This window comes from Aptenodytes patagonicus, chromosome 19 (assembly GCF_965638725.1).
Source record: "Aptenodytes patagonicus chromosome 19, bAptPat1.pri.cur, whole genome shotgun sequence".
Taxonomy (NCBI): domain Eukaryota; kingdom Metazoa; phylum Chordata; class Aves; order Sphenisciformes; family Spheniscidae; genus Aptenodytes; species Aptenodytes patagonicus.
In genome coordinates, this window is record NC_134967.1 from 3,343,729 (window position 1) to 3,369,893 (window position 26,165).

The 26,165-nt window shown below is 42.3% G+C and overlaps 1 protein-coding gene across 1 annotated transcript in view; it reads left to right on the forward strand.

The window, feature by feature from the left end:
• DHRS3 (dehydrogenase/reductase 3) overlaps positions 1–20,546 on the forward strand; it is a 37,837-nt gene extending 17,291 nt beyond the window's left edge. The window contains exons 2-6 of the mRNA XM_076356012.1: positions 5,800–5,943; positions 6,239–6,358; positions 7,107–7,345; positions 8,383–8,508; positions 9,732–20,546. Coding sequence (XP_076212127.1) covers positions 5,800–5,943; positions 6,239–6,358; positions 7,107–7,345; positions 8,383–8,508; positions 9,732–9,816 — 714 coding nt within the window. The 3' untranslated portion in view covers positions 9,817–20,546. The remainder of the gene's footprint in view (positions 1–5,799; positions 5,944–6,238; positions 6,359–7,106; positions 7,346–8,382; positions 8,509–9,731) is intronic.
• Positions 20,547–26,165: the final 5,619 nt, after the last annotated feature.

A 26,165-nucleotide genomic window follows, 5' to 3' on the forward strand; every position in this document is an offset into this window, starting at 1 on the left:
TCCTAAAAGTATGCAGGAACTTTCAGTATTGGGTGCAGAAAGGCTTTCTCTGTTTGAACAAAGGTAGCAGTCTGTGCAATTACAGATACCAACCCAAACAGAGCAACTTTTGTTTCATGTGTTGACCTACCAACTACTTCCTATCTCTGCTGATCTGCGGCTAAGAGTTGTGGTTGATTTGCAGAGGCGGCAATAATGAGATCAGGCAGGAAGGGCACTTTTGTGTCTCTCTGCAACACTTTAATCTTTCAGTGTCTTCAAATTGATACAGAGAATTGCTTCATGAATCATAAAATGCAGAAACTTTTGGAATGGAAGTTATATCTGCTAATCACAACGCACGTTGTTGTGTTGGAAAAGAGTAAGAGTGAACAATTCTGTACTAAAATACAACCCAGATAATCCAAGCGGAGTGTCAAGAAATGGCACACGTTCAGTCTCAGAAATGCTTTTGTTGTGGGACACCTTTCCAGTACTGGTCTAGTTCACTGGAGGGATAAAGTCTAGCACAGCGAGTTTGCTGAAGATACAGTGCCAAATTAATTGACAGTGTAAAAGGACAACATTCCTTTGCTGCTGTTCTTGAATTGTGCTAGCAATAAAATCGGACCAAACAAGTTAAATAGCCTTGTAAATGATGTAAAATTAGCTCTAACCTCATCTCCTGCACCAATAATATACTTAAGACTCTGGAAGCATATATCATGTGTGTATATTGTGGTTGATAGCAGCTTCAGGCTAGACCAGTTTATATAAATTAGTGGCTTTATCTGATTTTGTGGTGGTCAAAAGCATAACTCTTACTCAACTTGTGTTATGGTGAAAATCGGGATTTAAACCTGCAGTCAGGTTTGGGGCTTTTGGCAAGTAGCCAGCGCAGGCCCCTGTTAGAAAGTCTTGCCTTAGTACAACAGCAGCTAAAACCTTCCTTTTGACTCCCCTCCGACCTCGGGGCATGTCTCATTAGCAGATTAAGTCCAGAGTTAAACGAGTCCTCTGGGAGTGGAGGATGCAGTGTCTACTGAGCCTGCCACTCTAGCTGAAATGGTTTTCCTACAGCCTAATAAGGAGTTCTGTGACTTGCCAGAGGGGAGAAGATCTAGAGATAAGGTTTGTTTTGCAAAAATCTGCTCATGAATAAATCCTGGGAAAATCTGCACTAAGCTGTGATGTCACAGCCCTTACCCACTTTAAAGTTAATTGAGAGGAGGGCGTGTTAAGTTCCTCTGTCATCATAAATCTATTCTTCCATATGTCCAGTGGTAGGAAGACTCCTACCCTGCTGCTGCCCGGGCTATCATCACCTCTCGCTAGCAGCCTGGAGCAGAAGCGATTGCTTTAACATTCCACCTGCATCCCTGACTGCCAACCACTGGGGTCACCCAGAGGTAACCACAGGGCAGGAAGCCTCCAGGAGCGGGTCTGCCACAGCGGGGATTAACCGCCTCACTGGGCTGTTGCCCTCGACAATTTTCTGGTCAGTAACTTTTTGAAAGGAGAGCGTGTCTAGTGCAGTAGGGAGGGGCAGGCTGGACAGGATGACGAGAGATGAAGGGGGAGAAGAAATAGTGGCTGGATTCTTTCCAGGACGGAAAACTGTCTGTCCAAGAACTTCTCCAAAACACAAATTAAATATTCCTCTATCCACCATTAAATTACTGTGAATGGGTGGCTGTGCAACATCCTGACAGGCTGTGTAATAAGGAACGCTGTGTCTCTTCTCTCCTTTATTCCTCTGCATTTTTCTCTGTCCCAGACAGGAACTTCTGTGTCTGTAAGAGTCATTCTCTCCAGGACTTAGCCTCCAGTTGGGACACACTTAATGCCAATTTAGAATTAAACTTAAAAAGGAAAGGGGTCACAGACCAGACTGAGACCCATGTCTACATTTTGAAAATTGTGCTTCCTAGTAAAATGGACCATATCCTAAACTGCAGATCTAGACTCCTTACAAATGCAGAGCCCTCAAATCCTAACTAGGGCAGGATAAAGCTAAATGATGCCTGCCTTGATGTTGACTGAGCAAAGAATAAAATGAGAGTTCCTTACATGCTTGCTTGCATATAAAGGGAAGTGAAGTGCCAACCGTGCAGCTTTAGGCTAACTGGAACTCCTGGGGCATCAGTGAAACACAGGCCCAGGCCCACAATCATTCATCAGCTCAGCAGTGAGCAAAACTTTTTGTTCAGGAGCATGAGAATATGCATGATTATTCCTGACTCTTAAGCTGTCTAGTGGAATGGTTTAGTGAGAATGTTAAAAATAACACAACCTTATGAGTGCCAAACAGCAAATTGTCAAATTGCAGATTCTGCAGAAAGAGGTGAATTCAGGAGGGCAGAAGACTGATGAGTAGGTTTGTAGAAATTTCAGGAGGCAATAGTAGAGTAAGGACCTAGAAAAACATTGATGAAACCGCTGCAAGCAAGAAAAGAAGAGAGAAGTATTGCCTACACAGAAACTCTAAGCCAAAGCTCTCTGTAAAGGTAGAGTTCAGGAGCAACAGAAGCCTCAACTATGAGGCTAATGCAGCAACTGAAAGTCTTGTCTCTGTGTAAGATCTGATATCCTAGGAGGCCAGAGGGAAGGCCATGCCAATTTAATTTGGCCAGATGTAAGAGAGAAATTGAAAGTCTCATATGATATTGTAGGAGCAGTCAAGCTTGAATTTGGACCAAAAGCATGTTGTATTGAGTTTTGAGTTTTATCCATCTGTAAAAAGTAGCAGAAATGACAGCAGGAAACCTCACTTCCCACTGTGTCGTTAGGGAACTTTCACCTCTCACGAAAGAATGGTCTTTTATTTACTGCTTTTCTCTTACGCAGGCTGAAGCCTTCACCTGAGTGTGAACAGTATCAAGGACACGAAAACTTCCCATGGAAAAAAATCAGTACTGAAGTTAATGCTGTCAGCAGGATAACCAGCAAATTCTGTCTTCCCCAGATGGCCCAGATTTTAATGGGGTCACTTTGCAAGACTTGCCTGTAGGATATTAAGGGTCCCAAAGTAACTGCTGGGGCATAAAAAATGTTATGTCCAAGAGTTGCATCACAGACAGATGTTCCTTTGACAGGTTGTCCTTTGCTTAACTATTCTTCCATGTATATTTCCTGACATTCAATGCATCAGTGGCAACTCTTGGGAATAGGAGGCTGTATGGATGTTTGAAACAGATTAAAGTGAAGAGTGAGTGATCTACTTTTTATTTTGCAATAGCAGTGTGAAACCCTAGAGTGCTAGGGATGTGAGGTCAGTTTCTTGCCTTACTCCCCTTGTCTGACACGTTATTTCTCTTTCCTCTTCCTCTCCTACCTTCCATCGCTCTTCAACTTGTCAGTTAATTTTTTGGTGTCTGCATTTGGCTGATCTAATCCTGCTAAGAGGCTGAAGTTCCCACTGATGCAAACTGTGGGCATCAAACTTGATGCTTACGGTTGACATTTTGTAGTGGTTTTTTTTCTCCCCTTTCCACAGAGATGTAGGTTGTGAAAGAGAGAGCAAGTAAGTGTGTATGCTTATAGTTGAACAGTATTTTGTAAATATTTCCTGAAAGCTTGCGAAATTTCTCACATGTCCTCGATTTCCCTTCAAGTTTGCAGAGTAGGCATAAGAAATATCACCCATTCTAGCTCTGAGTTCGGAAGCGAGTAAATAGCCATCAGTTTTACAAGCTTTGTGTAGATGCCGAAGCCTGCTGGCCAAGGGTGATACGCTGAGACTTTGGAAGATAGGCCAATATGCAAGCTGCATTTTTAGCCATATGCTTTCTTACAGTTTTTAAGTCTGCTCACAGCTTTTTCCCTGAAAATTACTTCCCCTGAGATAAGATTTCCCATGAAATGGCTCTGGCATATTTATATATGCTCTGAAATTTCTGGTTAACTAACTCGTTAGTCCTTTGGTGATTTTGAGAATAGAAGTCGATCAGTCTGTGTGTGTTTATGTTCACAGATGTGCCAATGATTTATAAATGGGATTAATAGTAAATTTAACTCATTTAGGAAATGGTTGAGGACCCAGGTATTTCTGCATTTTAGCCTCGCTTAGTTGCACTGGAAGAGCTCTTTGACCCTGCCAGAGATTAGTTTTAGTACCCATTATGAGATAAGCTTAACTAGTCCTTAAAAATAAGCATGTTAAAGTTCTCTGCAAGAGATTTGTGTGGGGAGGGAATACTACAGGTCCTAAATTTTTATGCTTATCTTGCTGTTACAAAGTTAATTGAGTGATATAATTTAGACTTTTTTTCCCCTCTCCTTTCAACTTCTGGAAAACTCAAAGATTATTAAATTTGTAAAGTTTAAGTGTGCTTATTTTTAACCATTAAAAAAATCAATATACCAGTCAGATTCATAGTCAATGCACAGTGGTATGGAAAGCAACTGTAATCCTGGATCACAGGTGATAAGGCCACTGCTTGGAAATAGCACAGTTCTGAGAGCAACAAAGCTATTTCCATTTTCAAAGCCCATTTTCCCAGTCCCCTGATCAGAGTAAACCTGCATTTGACTACGTGAATGTCCGCATTTATTCTTTAGTACTAAATAGTAATTTTGCATTATCAATGCTCAACAATTGCAATTGTGAGCAGTAGCAACCTTTTCTTTTTTCTCTTTTGGATCTTGCTGTTTGACTCTCGGAGCAGTCAGCTGATTTCAGTAACGTACTCCATTCAGTAATTTATTTTGCAGAATGACAAGTGACTCACCATTCATAACATGATGAATGCTGAGAAGACTTAGCTTGAAGAGCAAAAAGGATAGATTGATTCATATATAGATGTCTTAGGTAACAGATGAAATTATATTCCTTCCAGTAGCCTTAAAAGAAATAGAAAATAAGGTTATATACTAGGAAAAAAATATTTTGGTTAAATCTGTTTAGCTGTAGATTAATGTTTCAAAGACAGCAGTGGAAGCACCACCTCGTACTTGAGACTGATATTGTTGTCTCGCTAGGAAAAATCATACTGGATAAAGCCCCACAATGAAAGTTAATGAACCTGGTAACTTTTCAAGTTATTTCTATTTCTGACCTCCATGATGGTGTAGAAATACAGATAGGGTTGCGCTGGTTATGTCTTCATTATATATCAAATCCATGCTATAAGATACTCAGAACCGTTCTTTGTACAAGAAGTATTGTATCATTTTTACTGTGTTAAATGGGAGTGGCAAGTGAAATCTTGCGTATATTAGTTGCAAAATAAATTCATGCTTGAAATTTCTCACTTTAAATGTCTGTATTAGGATGAACCTCGTTTGAAATACACCTAGGACACCAGCCTGAAAACAGCATTGCAAATATTTACATATGATATGCTGAAAAAATATGTTTTACTGCAGAGCAGATACTATCTCCAAATGTAGAACAAGAAGTAGATAACATACCAGATACACAGGAAGGTCTGTGATTTTAGAATAAATTTATCCTTCTCTGTGCGTGTATAGCAAAAGCAGGGATAGATTTGAAATTTCATGATACAGAAAATTTGCCAAGTGTTTCATATATTTGTCATGTTAGGCTGAAGATCTGATTTTTTGTGTTAGCTATTGTGTTGCTTGTAAAGAACCTGTAAATAGAGTATCAGCAGTGGGATACAGCTACCGCCATGATACTCAAGCCCCATCCCCGTGTAATAGAAAATCATTGTTAGGCTTAAATGAAACAATGCAACAGGGCTGGCAGTGAAAACACATTAAAGATGTTCATCAAATTGTTGAAGTTAGAAGCATGTTTTAATTAGTTTAGATTTGAAGCAGAAGCAGTTTGGCTCTAACAAAAGTTTCTTGCTGCAGATCATCCTGTGGGGTCGAACTGAGAAATGCCTGAAGGAGACCACAGAGGAAATCAGGATGATGGGGACAGAATGCCATTATTTCATTTGTGATGTAGGAAATCGAGAGGAGGTCTATCGGCAAGCCAAAGCTGTGCGGGAAAAGGTTCGTGTCTGTGGAAACACTGTGGGCAGAATTTAGTAACAACGCATACTTGATGAGGAAAAAAAATATATTGGCAAATTGGGAAAAAAGAAGGGTGACCATCCAGATTATGTCGTACAAAGTCTAGCTACCTGTTTTAAGTGATCCAGAAGGATTACGAGGCCTATAGGCAAGAATGTCAAAAGCTATGAAAATAATAACGTATTTAGGCAATAACAGATATTCAGATATAATGGTGACTGCTGATTCGTGAGGAGAGGTATTAGTTGTAACAAGTCACTTGCTTTTTTTGCAGGTGGGCGATATCACTATCCTGGTGAACAATGCTGCTGTGGTCCACGGTAAGAGCCTGATGGACAGCGACGATGATGCACTGCTCAAATCACAACATATAAACACCCTGGGACAGTTCTGGGTAAGACAAGCTCTTGTGTCACATGTATTCAGAATTGGGAATGAGAGTGACAGATTACAGCCAGTAAACACTTGGCTGCTACTAGGTCTTTCTAAATGATGGTTGGTAAAATCAGTCTGACGTGAAAAGGAGACAGAAAAAACAATGTGAGGGACAAAGGCCAGAGGAAAGAAGTCTAAAAAAAAATGTAATTCTTCCAGTAGTAACACAGTATTTGATGCTCTTCTATCCCCATTCTGTGATTTCCAGTAAAACATTTGATTTCTTTTGAGAAAGCCTGAGCTCACAGAGGATAGCTTTCTGTACAGTGATGTGTATGGAACATCAGAGGAGCATAAGACTGTATTGCTCAGGGAAGGAAACTAGTGTGAAACTCATTCCATTTTGAATTAGGTAATAGTAAAAAAAAAAAGAGCTTATTGTGATTTCATCACTTCGTTGAAGACTTCATCCTTTACAAGAAGTTCTTAAACATACAAAGCATTCTGTTCATGGCCTTTATCTGTGGGTACTGCTTACTTATGTGCTAGGAAAGATTTTGTTTTGGTTCTACACAAATTTTGCCTGTTTAGAATCTTTCAGAAAATGACAAAGCAACAAGGTACTCTCCCACTCCTTTCCTAGCATAATGAACAACACAGTTTGGCTTGTTGTCTCTGTGTCACCTTATTTTTTTCAGTAACTATAATTCTTGTTGTATCTCTGCTGAGCAAACTTTTTTTCCCCTCCCCACTCTGTTGTTCTTCAGACCACCAAAGCATTCCTGCCAAGGATGCTGGAGTTGCAGAATGGACACATTGTTTGCCTGAACTCTGTCCTGGCCTTGTCAGCCATCCCTGGTGCCATTGACTACTGCACCTCCAAAGCCTCGTCCTTTGCCTTTATGGAGAGCCTGACCTTGGGGCTGCTAGACTGTCCTGGAGTGAATGCCACAACAGTCCTGCCCTTCCACACGAGCACAGAGATGTTTCAGGGCATGAGAATCAGGTCAGTCCAGGGGAACTAGAATAAAGCATCTCACTTTAAATGAATCATCAGAATACACTCCTAATTAATACTTCATTTAGTTAAGAGAATTTGATGTCTCACTTGGCTGCCTGGGAACAGAGGGTCACTCTAGGCCACCTGGGACTCATCAGACTGGTTCCCTCAGTTTGCTGGCATATTCATACAGCGTGCCTGTACTGAGTGAGACATTTGCTTCTACAAAGAAAATTGAAAGCTATTTTTCCCTGAGTGTATTTGGGCCATATGTAGCCACCAGAGAGGGAGGGGAGGCAATCTGAAAATTGAGGTCATTCAAAAGGAGCAGTCTACAAATTACTTGAGAACGAACAGTACAAATTCCTTCTTTATTCGTTGAAATACTTAATTCTTTCCCACTGAAAGGAATGACAGCCACTTACTGAAGTAAGGCTATCAGTACCTGCTTTTTACCTCTATCTAAGAGAACAAGCTAAATTCAGAGACTAACGGCTGACCAAATTAATCTTTTACAATGGACAAAGTAACCTGTTAATATAGTTTGTGCTCTCTTAGTCAAGAAAAATGCAGTGTCAAGCTATTGCTGGAGCTGGGAAAAGCCTTATGATTGGTTTTAAAAGCAATGGGGGATAATATTTGTCTTTCACCTGTGAAGAATTTGAATCAAGCAAAGAGCAACAGAGAGGAAGAGGAAAAACACCACTGCTGAAAAGACAGTATTTTGGTATTGGTTTGCATACAGTTTAAGAAACTCCCTGAATCAAGGTTCTGAATACACTCTGCCACTTCTCCCTAAAGGCACCAACATGTACGTTCTTAACCATTTAGCTAACCCCGTAGTACCGGTTGGAACTGGGCTTTCTGCTTTCTAGCTTTCTGGCTGGAACTGGAACTTTCTGCTTCTTCCAGCCTGCTTTGGGGCATGTTTGAATGCCAGTAACCAGTGATAGCTTAGTGAGTAACAGGACTTGGACAGTGACATCTTAAAGAAGGATTTTGGTTAACAAATAATTATTTTATTTTTTACTTTATTTATTCAGGTTCCCTAATCTTTTTCCTCCTCTCAAGCCAGAGACAGTGGCTAGGAGGACAGTAGAAGCCGTTCAGATGAATCAAGCCTTCCTGCTCCTTCCATGGACAATGCATGTTCTTGTCATCCTAAAAAGGTAAGTATTTCCTTTGCCCAGCAATGGCCTAGCCAGTTAGGCAAGGTTGGCTTACAGTCCTCTATGTCTGTCCACCAAGGCAAACCTCAGTTTGACTGTAACACGATATCCAGGAGCAGATCGGTTCATCCCTTCCCATGAAAGACAGTCATAGAAGCAAAAGGTTGAAAACTTTCTGAGATTCCCCTTGTAGATGTTTTCCCTGGGTATAACCCTGTTACGAAACCAGTTTCACTCCCAAAATTTGGATTCCTGAAGTCTGAACTGGTATTTGTATTTAGGAAAGTTCTTAACAATTAACACGTGCATGTAGTTGATTTTGATTTAGTAAGGCACTCTTTGGACTCTGGGTTTTATATTGTAAAGGATTTCTGTACAATAAGGTGTGTACATCACAGCTATATTTAGAGAGCATTGCTTGTGTTAAAGCAATGAAAGTATAAAAAAAATATTTTTGTGTATGATTAGGACAGGTATTTTAAAGTCCCTAAGGAAAGAAAGTCATAACTTCATATCCTGAAACAACTAAAGAGAAAGGACGTTCAACATCATCTTTCCATGAGAGTTTGCACTAAAGCCTTTGGAAAACCTGGTTCAGTCAGGAATTGAAACAAGGCCATGAGATTTCTGTGGAAAATAATTACAATATTGCATTTCAAACAAGAAAAAATAATTCACAATAAATGCTTTGCTCTGAATGTAAAATTTGGGATACTCTCAAAAGTTCCCAGAAATTCTACAGACTGAAAAAGGGCTGTTCTTCTCCTTTATTGTGAGAATTGATCATTTATTTTCCATTACGGTAGCTGTCAGGAAATTAGATCTATATCCATACCTTGTGATAAGGAGGCCACATGCCTAGCACAAATAGATGGCAAGTTAACCAGAGAGCTCAGTTTAAATTTGTGTATTTTGGAATGCAAGATCCTGCACAATGTTTGGGAAGAATAAAACATTTTGGTATCTTCCAAGTTAACAGTTTTTACAGACCTTTTTGGATAAGTATTTCTGTAGAGAAAGAGTGACTTGATAAAACTTTCTCCTTTTAGGCCTACTCACAGCAGGATACTGACACGTTTTGTCTGTGCACTCTCACTAGCTGATTTTTGAGAATATGTGTACTTACGTATGTGTGTACCTAAACGCATATTTACACATCCTCTTATTAGAATAGACTAAGAGGTTTGGCTGGTCTGCTTATTTTCTTTCTGCTTCTCCTGCAGCATTCTCCCTCAGGCAGCACTTGAAGAAATCCACAAGTTTTCTGGGAGCTACACCTGCATGAACACTTTTAAAGGACGAACATAGACTTGATGGTGCAAGGACTATTCTTCAGTGAAACCAACACAAGCATGAAAATCCTGACAAGACTGTGAATCAGCAGTCTTGGCTTTTAGCCTGCTCATGTGACTTGCACTGCTCTGAGGCAACACATTTCTTGTAGGTCATATCCATAGTAACATGACCTTTGCACAGGATTGAATGAGTAGACTATGGACCCTTGGAAAGAAAAACAAAAAGTGTGAAATGTTTATATGATGTTTAATTCTTTAGAGTTCAATTGTTAAATCTACTCATAGTTTTAAGATGTAATTTTTGTTTCTAAAGTGTCTGTAGGCTGTCTCAGCTGAGAGGCAGTACATCACACCCCATACTTTATGCCCTCTTTTCAGAGGAACTGCAATTACAAACTGCTACTGGTTTCATTTCAGCTTTTTGAATGGGGAACTTAAAAAATACTTTGAAGAACTAAAAGTTACGGACATTTAATGAAAGCTTCCTTTCCTTCCTTCACTTCACATCCGTTGATGAAGCTGTTCCCAACTCAGAGAAGGAGCTAACTGTGGAGCAATGTTTTCTTTATTAAAGGCCACCCAGGACTTCTGTCTGGAAGGACTGTGCTGGGCCCAAGAAGGCTGTCTTACTTCACCTGTGAAGGCTGGAGAGGAATGCTCAGTCAGAAGAACAGACAGTTTGAACAGTGGAAGATTCTTTCTGTCACTGAACTCACATATGAAATTTAATTGTCTTTCTGAATATTTTTGTTCATTTATGATAAAATATATATATTTTTAGCATTAATCCCAGATTGCCACGCATGTAGGCAGCATCACATTGGGGATGAACTAAATCTAGAACTAACACTAGAGCCTGCTTGTACAAACATACATTCACTGACATAATCCATGCAGAGGAAAGTCCATTGTATCAATCTGCACAGTGAAGTAAGTGGAATAATGCTCTAAAAATAGAAGAGACAGTACTGTAGTGCTCATGAAATGTGAAGTTTGGAAGCACAGTTAGCAAAGACCTGATTAAATGCACGTTGAATTCAACTGGGAATACACCCATTGTTTTTTAGGGGCATTGAATCAGGCACTGATCAGCCAAAAGTGATAAATACTGCTTGGATTGAAATGCCAGAAGCAGCTAGACATTATTTATTTTTGTAATGATATATTCTCTTTGACAGCCTAGTAAGAGCAACACTGCATTCCTATGCCAGATGCAGTGTGCAGCACTAGGCATAGTAATGTAGCTGAAACATATTGGAACACTACTAAAAGAGGAATTAATATAATTGCAATACAGGAAAGTAGCAAGCCTAACTGGAGAACACCTGAATGAAGCGCCTCAAGGAAGGCCCCGTGGTTAAAAGAAAGGAGTGAATTTAGGGCTCCTGACTTGAATTTTGAGCTTTTCCATAGATGTCTGGTGTGACCTGGGGCCAGCTGCATAATTTCAAGGTGCACCCTGACCTGCAAAGCAGGTATTTCTAGTGTTTCCCTACCTCAAAAATTGTAAGTCTGACTACCTAAATGTTTGTCAAAAGCTCAGCAAATTCAAATGGAACATGCTATAGAAAGGAAAAGCAGTATTTGTTCATAAACCAAGAGGTTCTATACAAAAATTTAGAAGAGGAAAAAACCCATATACTGAAGTATATAATTTCCTAAAAGAGATCTGAGTTACAGCAGAAAAGCTGAGCTGTATTTGAGATACTCCTTTGGTTCTGCCACGTAGAATGGAGACCAACTACTTAAGTGCAATGATGTGAATGTTAAAATCTGAAGGTCTGAACCTTACTGCAAATCAGTAGATGTATCTCTTCTTGAGCAGTTCAGGAGGAAGATATTGCCAAAAGTGCCATTGATGCAAGCCCCTCTGCCTGCATGGGTATTTTGAGGAGCTCGCCTATCTGGGTCAGTGCTTTCCTTCTGAGTGCAGAACATATAAGCTGTAGCACTGTGCCAGCTTTGAAAAGGTTTCTTACAATGGAGTTTTGTTTTGAATTCCTAGATGTCTGAGGCTCTCTGGAGAGCATGAAAAGAAACTTTGATCTCTGTGATTTTGATGCCCACGCTAATAGGTGCTTTCAGCTTTATTTTTTGTCAATTTTTTGAGAAGAAACCCAGTTCATTGAAAACACAAGTGCAATCAGGGGAGAACTCTTCCAGGATCTTCCAGGAATACTGAAGGTACCACATTTATCAAGAGACGCTTGGGAGGGAAAGGGATGATTATACGTACCTCCCCTTATGCTAAGGGAGGTAATGCTAATCCTTTCTAGTTTCTCATTAATCACAGTCAGGCATGCCAGGCTTGTAGATGCAAGAGCAAACAGAATTGGTGAAAGAGGGCACCCCCCGCAGTGTCCCCTTTAAATTAAACCTTTATGCTGAGATTCTATTCATTGATGACATCCTAATGCAAAAGTGAGGTAAAAACTAGTACACACATTGAAATTAACTCCCCATTCATTCCCAAATCCTGTCCCTTAGATGAATCTGCTCTTTTCCTGCACTGCATGAAAGATGTTCCCTATCTTCAGAGGTTGTCTTACATACTAAGTGCTGTTGATTTCTTTCTAGTGAATATAAACAACTCAGAACGTAGCTGAGACTCTTGTCATCTCACTCCTCTCATACACATACACACAAACTTCCCTCTCTCTTTCCCTCAGGGTCTCTGAGCGGACAACAGGTCAAATAGCAGTCACAGTGGGGGAGAGGTATGCAGCAAACAGAAAATAATGAGGAAAACATTGACTTTGCTTTTCAGATAGTAAGGAAGAGTTGGGTAAGAGCGTTTCTTCTCTTGTGAGTGTTGCAAGATAGAATGCTCTCCGTCCAGTGAGCTACTTGCAAATTTGGATGGATACATTTGAAGACTTTTTTTATAGAAAGGCTCCTGGGGAATGCCTGCTGAGGTCTACTATCCCTTTTTACATAAGGTTAGTATTGGGTAATCTTGAAGTGCTGCAAATGTGGACAAGCTTTGTTGAAGCCTAAGGCCTTCTCAAAGGAATTTCCGCCCTTTGACTTATTTTAATTTTGGTTTTTCCTGCTCTCTCCACTGCCTCCTGCTTTGCACTGCACAATTATTTTTTTCCCTTCTGTTTTCCTATGTCATTACTGCACTTTTCAGTGCCACCATCTTGAAGCCAGATGTCATACAAAGAGTCTGGAGTAAATCGAAATCAGGGTATATATTTATTATCCTGCTGGAGGAATCGGTGAAGCTGTAGGAGCAGGTCACAGAAGTTTCATACGAAATTAGTTTTACTTGCTCCCATCTATGAAGAAGACCCCTTACTATCACTTTTATACAGGAGATTGCTGGTGGTTTAAAATTTGAATGATAGAGAAATGTTAGCCATTTTGGAACACGTGTTCTCCTGACATAAAAAGACCCTATTTAAATGGAAGGATTTTTCAGTTCCAGGTGTTTTCAGAGGCTGGTGTTTGTACAGAGTAATTTTCAGAATTAGCGAGGCAGGGCAGGGAGAGGAGTCGTCATTTGTAAGTAAATCTGATTCCTCATGGTCAATATTTGACTTGTATTTTGTTTTTGATGAGGGGAAAAAAAAAATCATGTTCCCTCATGCACCCTTGGTGAACTTTAGAAAGGTCCTTCCAGCTGTATCCCTGCTGATGGCATGATTTTAGCAGGATGAAGAAAAGGAGTGAGCCCTGAAAGTGGGAACTATACCCTACCTACTCATCCATTGTTCTGTTGAGGTTAAAAAGTGAGAGAGTCCATCCCTATAGTTCTTCTAGAACTTCACAGAAAGTGCCTGGGCAAGTGATTCTGATGTTTGCAAAGAGAAACTTGTTGTACTTTTATGTAATGTGTTAATTAGTGTGGGTGGATATGATCAGATCTAGTCTTGCAAGCCTTTCAGACAACTCCCTGAACACTCCCACCTTCAGATATTAACAGATAGCACCGCACTTGCCAAATCTCATAAAAACCCGGTAACAGACTTAATGCAGGCAAAGCATAAGTGGGTGCATTTATTTCAAAGAGAACACATCTGTTTGTAGGAGACATTAATTTGGCCTAGTGTTTTCTTCTAGCTGAAATGCGACTGTTGAGAAAGAATACAGGGTGACCTTGGATCATCTATTTTGTTTTTATGTCTTCATGTGGATTTAATTAATCTGTGTGACAGCCACTTTTTTTGACAACACTTGTTCATAAGTTTGGGGGTAAAGCAAGATTATGTCAAATGTAATCTTTTGCATTTTTCACCAAACAACCATCAGCCCCGAGAATCAGAATATTCTGGACTGTCTTTGTAGCTCTCACCTCCGTGGTGCTAAGATCCTTCAACCCGGTATTGCTTCTCAGCCTGCTGGAGTTTGGAGACTGAGTGAAACCTGTCAGTCACAAGCAGCAGTTATATTCTCTAGCGAACAGAATCCTCTTTGTTAGAGTCCTTTTCTGAAGGAGATTTTGAGATGTGAATAGTGGCAGGTGTCTCTCACAGATTTCAGCAACTAACTTAGAAAAAGACATGAAGACAACCAGGACTTCACCTTCTCCCTGCTACTCGTCCTCTTTTATCCAGTGTTCAGTCACTTTTCTGACTGATAAACTGCCCCTCTTCCCACCTTCTATTCTACTAAGATCACCTCAGTACCTTTCTTCAATACCTTCAGGGAGTTGACAGCCTCAACAGAAACAGCCCTTTCTGTATTCCTGAGCAGAGTCAGATCAGCAAGGCAATGTGTTAGAAGACCAGACTCTGTTTTGATGGGGCTGAGGTACCCCAGCCTGTAGACTACAGATGGAAGACACAGGACACAACTTGAATGTTGCCAGTACCACAGAAGGTAGTGAGTTCCCCCTGCTCCTGTCATCTTTTCTTGAAACGTAACACCCTCTTTCGTTTCTGTAACAGATCCGCTTTAGCAGAAACATACTGATCCAGCCTGTGTGGACTGGATACAACTGAAAAGAATAGACCTCTGAGGAGACAATTTATATCTTCACACCTTCCCAAAGAGTCCAAACTTACTCGTTCCTTATGCTCATCTTTGCTATGGGCATCGTGACGTATTAACACAGAAAAAAAAATCAAGGCAAATGTATATGCTGATTTTTCTGCATAAATCTGGAAAAGAACATTTCCTTCTTAAATGAGGGAAGAAAGCACTCTAATTTGAGCTTGAGAGTGACCGAAGAGTACGTATATGAGAAAACAAAATAGCAGATAGATGCAATCTTAGGGGGAGTGTGGTGGCCCTAAACAGACAGAGGCAAGACGCCACCTTATATTCCTGAAGTGATTTCCATCCAAATACCAAGTCTATAAAAGAAGCGTGTTGTTACTCCTGCTCATTCCTATGGGTCACCGTGCCCTAGAAAGTAGTCCATTAACTTTGTAGCTTGCTGGCTCGGAACACCCCAATACGCCAGTTACTGTTTGCTGCCTCTTGTCTTTTTGAGGAAGGGAAAGCAACCCGTACAAGTAAAAACAAGGAAGGGTCACTTTGACTCACCACTCACTTTTTCCTAGCCACCTGCAAAGGTCATCCATCATGCCTAGGTATTACAAGGACATGGGGTTCTCTGGCTTGTGTTAGTAATCATCCTGACCTAGTGCTACTAGTAGATGTGGTTCAGTTTCCCGTTTTTTTCTTATGCAAAAGCTTTTTTTTTTAATTGCATTTTATTTATCTGAAAGAGTTGCCTCTGTATTGTACAGGCTTTTCACAGACAGGCATCCTAAGCATGAAATTTCCCTGTCTATGTTAATCAAATGATAATGGAAAGAACACAAAAGTGAAAGATTGCTGTTTGACATCTTCCCCAAGCATCTTCTTCCCCAAGCAATGTGGAATTAATGTAGAGGAACACTGTTGGAATATCAATGCCGTAAATCTAGACATCTCAGAAGCCTGCTGGCTTCTGCATGAAAATGACCCTTGCTTCCAAAATTGACTTCCTACATGTCTTCTGAGGCAGTTTGCCACTGAGATTGGTTACCTGAGCAAATCGCTATTACGGCGCACTAGTACAGAGGAAGACTGCATGGAAAGCTGCAGTACATATAATCACTGAACAAACTGATTTAAACTTCTGGTCCCACAGGACACTTTTGGGGAAGAAAAAAAAAATGAGATGACATGTGACAGCCAGTACAAAACCAAGTACTGCAGGTACTAGAGGTCTCTAGTTGCCCTTAGGTGCCTGAGAGTAGCCTATGTGACTCCCAGAAGTCCTGCCTTAGATTTGACCCCTGACTGGCTTCTTCCCTTGAACCACCATGTGCGAACATTGGGCATTGTGAATACATTAACTGAAACGCTTCTTCATCTTCCTTTTTTAGCATCAGGCACTTTGGAGTATAGCCACCAGCTGCTGCTTCTGCTTTGGGCATTGCTATTGATCTGATGAGTGTTCCCAGATACCGTTCTGGCACATTGCAATATTAACATTAGCTGTAAGAAAAGGAGGCGATTCATTGCTATCTTTTCCAGGAAAGTCAACTACGTGTGCCTTTATGCAGAGAGAGGACTGAAATAAATGCAGGGGTGATACGGTTTCTGGAATATTTTGGCTACATGAAAAATGCTGTCCTGTGGAATAAAGGTTTATAATAATAAGGGCTCATCTCAGAAGAATGTTGACAGAAGATGGAAATGGTCATAACGGAAAACAAGTGATATCCATACATGCAGTTCCTCTTCCTGGAGCCTTCTGGGAATGCTGATTTCACGCAGACATGCCATAGTGAAGCCAGTTCACTCGCGTGGTCATTATACCCCCTGCAACTTTGCCTATTACAAGTAATAGCAGAGGTGACAAGCTCATTGTCTCTGCTCTCTCAACTGTTGCATGTAGCAAAATAAGAGCTTTTTTAAAAAAAAATCCACTCATCAGAGAACAAAGCAATTCTTCGGTTCAGTGTCAGCCTTAGGTAACGGAGAAGACTCTCTCGGGTACCAGAAAGAAAAGACACCGCATCTCCTAGCTGATCCCTTGAGGTCTCAGGTCACATTTCCCCTTGTTAATAATAAATAAACTGGGAAGAATATGATTGACTCAAATCAGCAATAGGATTACACAGAATCACAAATCAGTTTGTGAGCTATTGCTTGGCTTGCTTTCCCCCAGCAATAAAATACCTTGTGGTCTCTTCTGGACTCCCATCAGGGCTGCAAATTCATGGAGAATACTTGCAGAGCTGGGCAGTATTTTGTTAACTATTCTAAGGGCTGGGCAAAAGACAGTAGGGAGAGAGACACCAGCAAGCAATATTGTGTGTGCTTTGGTAGCTGAATAGTCTGTAGCTTTCAATATTCTAATATTCTTGAATGTTCAGTATTAGCGATCTGACATGTTTATCAACTGCCTGCTATTGCAAAAAAACCTTCTTCGTCCACATCAACTATTATAATACTTTTGAACCCTAAAACACATTCAGCTTCTCTGTTGTCCTGTCGGCATAGCTGAGGTTTAACAAGGATGTTAATCAAATGAAATACAGCTTTGAATTTCTTTAGGAGGGATCTGATGCCGACACAGAAAAATAATTAAAAAAAAAAAAAAAGTGTTGATGTCCTGCAGCAAAAGTTGCTACATATGTTAAAAAAACAAAGAAGTCATGTACAAACAGCTACATTTAATCATTCAATAGAATGCGCTGTTCCATCATTACAGGATTATGCATTGAACCTTCTGACCTCATTTTGATTGCTTTAAACATTCAGAGTCAATACACCTTCATTCGTTTTAAAAATAGGTTTCCCGGATACACGTCCCCACTGTTCAAACAAATTACAGAATTGTAACTTTTCTTATGTAAAAACTATAATTTGTTTTTCAATTCAGACAAGTACTCCCCACAGCTCTCATTCCCTACATCAATTAAGAAAACAATCTTTATTCTTTCAAACTCTTAAGCCTAGTATTTAGGAGCACTGACACTTCCTGGCAGGAGATGTCATGTTTCCTGTGATGCAATCTGATAGGTAGCGTTGCAATCTTCGGTACTTCCCTTTAAAATCCTCTTCATATTGTCAGTCAGATTTGCCAATGGCTCCTAACAGCACACAACAGAGGAAGTTATATTCTGTCTTTCTTCAGCGAACTGAGTTCTTGCAAATGAAGTCTCAGAGAAGACCTTCTTTTGAATGAGCCACAGGAGCCATGCTGAGTTTGTTTTAGTTGGATTTATATTAGGTCTGATTTTTGCTGATCCCTTCATTTTTCATCATTTTGCCTGTCTCTTCCAATTGTTCCCGTTGGGGAGGACTGTGTTTTGAGAGTTTCTGAGCCAGAATGCTGTGCGTGCAGATTATTCATCTCTGCGCCTTCCCTTCAGGCAGTCTCTCACCTGTGTGTGCCTGCGTCCACACCTTCTGATACATTAACACTGCAAACTGCCCTAAATATCTTCGGAATTAGCTTCCTTTAAAGCATTAAGTGTACCAAAAGCCCAGAGAGCTAGCATTATTTCTGCCTAACGAGTTGATAACTGCATATCCTTTTTAAGACCTGCAGGATTTGAATTTGAGCTGGGAAGGACTGTTAGGTAGTGGTTGGCCAGAATGTCACGTTATAGTTAAAGGGGGAATCGTAAGCTAAAAGTCAAGCAATGAAAGAAGGAAGGTTTGCTGAAATGGGCAGTATATGCATGAAAAGTCCAGAGGGTGCAAACGGTAGGATTAGGTGCAACATCCCCGCTTTCTGGGACAAAGAATTGAACTGTAGATCTACTGGCATTTCTAGGTCAGTACTGAAGTAGAAAATAAACGGGCAGTAAAGCACATGAACCCTTTCCATCTGTGTGAATAATGGAAATATGGTGCAAGCCCTGAATTGCAGGGTACCCAGCACTGCTGTTTGATTTCTTCTGATAATTTACCATTCAGGAATATTAAAATAGATTGTTCTAACGATACCTAAAAGTGTCCTTTTGCAGGATAAAGTACGTATCATGTTGGATATGCTTTAAGGCTGGATGGGCAACTCATATTCTAGTGATCTTCATTACAGCTAGCAGTTCTGTTTGACATGGGCAATTCTTGCTGTAAAATCAGCCTGTTTTCTTTCAATGGATTATTTTTAAATAGCCTTCTTTCAAATTTTCATTTATCAAATACTTTATATACTTAATGGTTCTCGGCCAATGATTTGCTTGCAAGCTATTCACCATTAACTACCACTTTGAGTGCTTGCCATTCATTAATGTATAGTTTTCCTGTGGAACGGGCCATCCAAATCACATGGTGGCTTTGCTTTCCCCTGGCTGGATGCCTTCCAATCCCACAGAAAGCTTTCTAGGGGCTCCAGTATGTCTGATGATGACTGTGAGATGGCTTCTGGCAACAATATTAATGCAAATGCATACTTGAATGCGTTCTCATGACATACTCCAATCTTGTGATCAAAAACGTGCTTATAGACATTTTCAAGGGAAAAAAAACCTAACTTGGGATACTGTCAAAAGTGCATTTGCCTTTACTTATAGCAGCAAATTTTCACAGTTTGGTTTTGTTTCTTTCACTGGATTCACCTCTTTCTTAGACTCAGATTGTCAGGGGGGAAAAAAATTGCACTGTGCTGATCCTGGAAATAGTTAGTTAATGTAAAAGTGACCTCCTGACATCAGGGCATGGCATATTTCCATACGAGGGGAATGGCATGATGATTTTTTGGCATTTGTTTTGCTGCATACTCACCCCTAGTTCATTTAAGAAAATAAAACCACAAGTGGAATAAAGTTGTACTGCCACTTAAATTTGGAAAGTGAGCAAACGTAGAAAAAGAGCAGAATGTCTGAATGCACTGAGAACACAGGTGCATTAGCAGAAAGGTTGTGCTTGCTGCTGAGCATAATTCTATTCACCTGATGTTCATCTTCTCCCTCTTCACTCCAACTTCGGAGCATAGATTTGAAACTCCTATATCAGAAGTGCAAGCATAGTACTTTGATGTACACCTTTGCAAACCTTGCCCTACCGGAGCGTTTCAGTTTCTATTATATGCACAGGGCAAGGGTGAAACAGAAAACTGCACAGTCTTGCCTGGTGTCACACAATGAGACAATATATGATGGCACTGATGGTATAACCCTTCGGGTCACCCGAAAGCCTTTGGATGACAGCAGCCTAGATCGTAAGTTCCCGGCCTACGGTTCAGGTGCAAGTGCTGCCACTGCTAAGCTCCAGGTTTGACAAGCACAGCAAAACACGGTATTCGCCCATGAACTGTTTCATACTTAATTATGTCACTCTGTATAGACAAACCCTAGTGGCAAATTTGTAATCGGATTTTCACGCTTGTATTGACCCTTTAGATTAGATTACAGCTTCCTCTTAACGCCATAACTGCAACATTTCCATGCCTGAAAACAAAACAAGGCTTGAAAACCCGGCCCTTTGGCTCCTCCCTGCTGGCTGGCCGAGGTGTGTTTTGGGGGAAGGGGAAGATATCTGCTGTGCTAAATTGGCCTAGAAATGCAAAGGCTCTGAGGATTTAATCACAGAAATGTTTGCTTGGGGGCACTCACGATGGCTTTTTTTCTTGGAACTTTTAGCAAACTTTTAGCCTTTGTTTGCGTTTTTCTGTGGTATGTGTTTACTGTTCATTTGTGCTGCACATGCTGTGAGAAATAAGCCATTATGTTGGTATTTTTTTTCCTTTTTCTTGCTTTCATTCTTTTTAACCCCCCCTTCAAAATCCTTACAATTCCTTTCATTATTTGATGTTAACAGGACAAAAGAAATAAATACTTGAAAGAAGATACAAGCTGTGTTTCTGTTTTACTTTGGAGCTGCTGTGGTAACTGAATACCAGTCTGCAAGGTCAAAAAAAAAAAAAAAAAAGAAAAAGAAAACTGCCAGAAAACCTCAGCGCTCAAACCAGAGTTGCATTGCCTATTGTAAAGCAATTTTCAGCCCACATGCCTAAAGAGCATAGCAGTTGCTCTGTAAATCTCCGAGTGTTTCATATAGTTTCCTTGTCATGTGGCCATTAAGTTTTATAACCTTTATATTTCAAGTGAAACAATGAATGTGAATTCCTTCTAAATGTCCTAATAGATTCCACATGTTAGCAATTTTTAATATTTTGGTTGCTCAGTAGGTAGCAAACCCGCCTGTGGGACGGTTGGTCTTGGCCGCAGACCTCGGACGTTGCCGTGCCGGGGGGACGAACTCCCGCTCCCGCCGAGCGGCCGCTGCCCGGTGCCCGTCCCTCCGTCTCCCGCCGACCCCTGAGATCACTGTCAAAACACGCTTCGGCACCGCGCTGTCCCGCCAGCAAAGCCCCTCGGCTTCGAACGGGGCCTGCTGGGAGTCACGCCCGTCACCAGCGGCGCGGCCTCGCCCGGAGCGCGTGCTGTCAAGGGTATGGATGCCATACGCTCCTTCCCGCCGCGCCGCGCGCCGCAGACAGAGCAGCTCCGCGGGGCTCCGGCCGGCTGTTAATGGCCGCTGGAAGCGGGGCGGGGCGGGCGCTGCGGCGCGAGCCGCACCTGCTCGCGCGCCGCAGAACCTTCCAGAGAGGCTAGGCAAGGTGAGGTGAGGTGAGGCGAGGCGGGCAGCGGCGGCGGCGGCGGCGAGGCGAGGCGAGGCGCCCTCCGAGGTAAGCCGAAGGGTTCTGGTTTTTTTTTTTTCGGGGGGGGGGAGACGGCGGCACCTTAGCCGGCCCCAAACCAAAAAAGCGACGGCGTTTGTTGGCCCTCGCCGGTCCCCCCCTACCCCGCCCCGGGCCCACGTTGTGGGGCGGCGGCAGGCCCGAGCGCTGCGGAGCCACCTTCGCCAGCCTGGCGGGGGAGGTGGGGAGGGGAGTCCGGAGGCCCAGCGGAGGGCGGACGAGGAGAAGCGAGTCCGTGCGGAACGCCGGGAGGGAGGGAGCGGGGCGAGGGCACGAAGGAGCGTGACCTGTCTGTGAATAAACCTGGCTGGGAGGCAGAGAGCGGCCCTTGCTGTCGGGGACGGAGCGGGGCGGGCTTCCCAGGGTGAATGCTAAGTGCTCGTTGTCAGCTTGTGAAGGAGTATCAGTACCACGATACACCGCGATTGCCCGCGATGGCTGCGGGTGAGGCTGGCGACCCGCCTGGGCCGCCACATGCCCTCCGGGCACGGGGCGGAGACAGGCCCGGAGCCCTGCGTCTCTTGTGGCAGGGTTTTCTGGTGGAAGCCCATTGTCCACAGATGGGGTGATTTTCATGTCATTGTCTTCAATTTAATTTCGTTTCGCTTTAAGCATAGTATCTAAAGTTCTCGGTAATTAGCCTGCCCCTTAAGTATGAGGGTCTGCTGTCGGAGTTAATCCAGATACCCGTTCATGACAGAAGCAGCAAGTGGAAGTGCATTGAACCCTAAGTATCTGGAAGTGGAGGATTTATGTTTGTGAAGGGCTGTCTGCGATCGCAGGGAAGAGAGATTTCCTCCGATTTGTGGAATCGGCAAGAACAAAGGAGCCTGCCCGCGAGACCGAAATGCGGAGTTTCCGATTGCTGCCCTCTTATGTTTTCATAATGTGGGGTTTTTGGGAGGAGGGGGCGGAGGTGTTGGGGTTTTTTGTTTTTTCCCAAACAGTAGAAGCCTTTAAGTTGGGTACGTTGAAAAGAGGACATTGGTTTTCTTTAGAGCTCGACCTGTTAATTGCTCTCCTGTATGTTGTCATTCCTAAAGCGAAAGCTGTTTCTCTCTCTGAACGGCTGGGTTGTCACAAGCGCTTTTTTGTTGTTGTTGACAAACACTGGATTTTTTGGGATAGGCCAGAATGATTAAAATCGCCGTGTCAAGTTTGTTCTTTTTTTTTTTTTTTTTTTTTTTTTTTTAAACGAGGTGATTCTGAAACCACAAGTTGTAAATGGTTTGAGCTGCGTTTCAGTTCAGCTTGCCTTTAATTTTCCCACGCTGGTATGGTATCTTTTGAAGTATTTTAGCTTTTCTGTGTGGTGGATGGAAGGAGCAAAGAACTGGGATATGTGGCACTTGAACTCCTCGATTGATATTATGCATCACCTTTGACATCTGCTGTATCGATTCTGTGCCTTTTTACCTGTCTGTGAATAGTTTCAGCCGTGTTGAAGAGGTGTTAAGATCTCTAACAAAGGCTTTGAAAGCTTGCACAAAGAACTCCTTGTATGGAAATTACTGTTGTGTGTTAGTTTAATTATCCTGATGCAATGGTAAGTGAATATCTGTGCTGGTCCTGCTGTTGAGAAATACAGATGCTGGGCGAGTTACTCAATGTGAGTGGAGGGCTTGGTGTGTATCCTCTGTTTTCTTATGTAGCAGTTTGAAGTTTGATGTCTTCCTGACAACCTTGCTTGGCTCTTTTTAGCAATTTTCATGCCTTGAAAATATGCAGGGGTTAGGCGGGGGATGCTGGATCATGTTCTTTGATAAGGGCCCGGGATTCCTTTAATAACAAGGGCTCTTTGTTGCAGACTGGTCTTTTGCTACCTTGGTGTGGGAGTGGTGAAGTTTGAAATGGATGGTGTCACTAAAGTAGTGACCACATCAGAACTACTCCGGTCTGCACTGCTTCCAGACAAATTAAGCCATGTGTCAAGGCGAGGTCATCTGGTGATCCTGAGAAGCCAGTTTAATATTATTCTTAGACCACAAGGAATTTCCACTTACTGTAAAGCTGTCAGGCTGTCGTGTCCCGTCCCGTCCCCCCCCAATCAGTGGGACAGCAACTTTGTTCTCTGTGTGTACAGTGATACTGTAATGGAGTTTTGGGGCACTGTGATGATAGAGATTATTAATAATAATAAGCTGTTTGTGAGAGTTTCTACTGGAGCTAAAGCAGCTTAGGTGTATCAAAGCCGCAGAACAGCTGTAAGGTCCTTTGTCAGGTCAAAGAGTATAGCGAAGTTAAGGTTTACAGGAAATATTCTTATCCGTTAGCAGAGTCTAGTCACATCCTAACTCACCGCCTCATAGAGGCAGAGGGTGCCAGCAGGTGGGTATAAAAGCGTGTGGATTCTTGGAGTCCAAGATTAAACATGAAAGAGAGTACTAGCTGCTCAGTCGAGCAGCGAAAGCACGACAGGTTTGGTTTGTGCGCTGTTTTCTGATGATGTATCCAGTCATTGAGAAGGCCATCAAATACGCTTTGTGTTGCCCCAGAGAGTGCTGGGAGCAGTCCTGAGCACAGCAGGAAAATAATGAAAGTCTGCCAGAAATGCGTGTTCTTAGGCAGTTTTTCCAGTAGTTTGCATCACCTGATGTGGAGCTCTGATGTGTTGAATCAAGAGGTGGCATTGAATGTGTTTTCTAGGAGGCGAAACCCGTGCCCTGCTACTGCCTGCACAGTGGGGGTAACTTCAGGGCGTTCTTGTCACGCTTTTTTTGGGTATGGGGGAGGATGTGTGGGAAAGTTGTAGGCTATCACTGAAAGGGAAACTGCTCCGCAGTTTATGAGCAGAACCTTTTCTGTATTCTGCAGTATGAGTAGCTTACGGATGCATAAAGGTCCATGGATCAGGGAATCCTTTTCTCCAAAGAGCAGCGGTAGCACGTCTCACTACCCCAGCCTTTCCTTCACTGACTTCATGGGATTTGAGGGGGGGAAACATCTAGGGTCTTCCTGCTTATGCGCTGTGTTACTGCTGTTACTGCTCTGTTCTCTGCAATATTTTAAGTATGTCTGTTGTGTTCCTTTTGAGGATCTTGAGCTGCAGAAATGAGGTAATGGACATACTGGGCTTACCAGTATCTTGGCAATCATGAAACTAGTAGGAACTGCGTGACAGTCCCCTTGCAAGGGCTGCCAAAATGGATCAGGGGTCCATTATAAGCTACCTTAGGAAGTGCTGCATCCTTGGAAGAGCGACAGGGTGCAGAGGAGGTGGGGGTGCAGGGTGGGTGCCATCCAGCCTTGGGAAAACTGATAAGCTTGAATGCAGTATCAGGCAATGTTGCTGACTGTAGAGCTTTTCTGTTTGCTCCTGAGGATGAGGCCTGTTGAAGTTTAGAGCATAAATAATTATTATCTCTCCAGTGCAAGGTCTCTCGCTCTGTGTTTGGCCCTCTGTCCCAGCCCCCGCTCCATCCAGCAGGGTCAGGGAGAAGGGAATAAGGGGCGGTGTCTTTGGCTGACATGAACCCGCTGGGGAGGGATGAGAGGAAGGGGGTCTTGGGGGCTGGGTTCAGAGCAAGGTTAGCCAAATATCGGATAAATTAAGCAAGAGAAACAGACAGCTCAGCTTGCAGTGAACTTTTCACCCAGCTAACCTGTTCCTCACCCTGCATTGCACAGGTGGAGTACAACTCAAGTAGAGCAAAACCCTTGCTCTCCCTGCCTCCTTTTTTTGCTGTAGCGTAAAGCATGGCCAAGGGGAGAGCAGGAACTGTTTTGAGTCCAAGAAATATTATAGTTCTATTTGCTGTCTTAAGAGCACTGAAGTTAACACCACTAATTGCAGGGGGGTTAGTCGTCATTTGCTCCAGTGTAGAACGAGGACCAATAATTTCTGGTCATCGAGGATCAGGAAGAAATTCCATACTGGAGAGGGCAAGGAACAAATGACAGTGTCTAAACAGGGATGATTAGAGATTCTTTGTGGGAAAACGCAAGACTGGTGGGAATTCAGTGAATTCTCATGTTTATATTTCTCTGCCTTTTCTTCTGCATTTGCAATGGAAGTAAATACAAATAATTGCTGACAGATGTTATAAAAACGTAGCATTAAGCTAACGATTAAGCGTAATTTTTTTTCTTAGTTAATAATTTATGTTGATAATTAGACATGGCATAGTTGGGCAAGAGCCCAACACATCACCTCTGTGTAATGGGTTTTGCTCCAGAGGTACGGTACGGAACCAAGAGCTGAATTTGTTCTGTTGACCCTTTCCTAAATCCCTACTGCTTCCTCTCCCTCTCTCCTCTCCCAAGAAAGCTCCAAGCAAATTAAAGTTACTGGTTTTTAAGTAGTTTTTCCACCACAATGAGTGCGTAGTGGTGAGGCTGAAGTTTTTGATATGCTTTCTTAGACCATTTTTCTGTTTTGTGGTGTGGCAGGTTTGTTGGAGAGTAAGTAGTATCTGGTAAAGTACTTCAGCCTAGTTTTTAGGCTGAAATCACTGTTTAACTGGGACTCCTGAGTTCTCTTCTGATCTTCCTTTTTCCTTTTCGTTCATCGTAGATAAGGAAGGTCTGAAACCAACAGAAGCTGTCTAATGCACAGTATTTCCAGGAGTTAAGTCCTGTATTTTTGTGTGTGCATGCCTAAATTCCATATAGCAAGGGGTCCTTGCAGACACCCCTTCAGAAACTTTTGCCAGTAGTGCACTTTCAGATGGTAAATGCCGGGAGCTCTGTCTAGAATGGAAAGAGCATTGTATAAACCTAGAGATAATCTCTGACTTCAGGAAGCTGTGAGCCTTCCTGGAGCA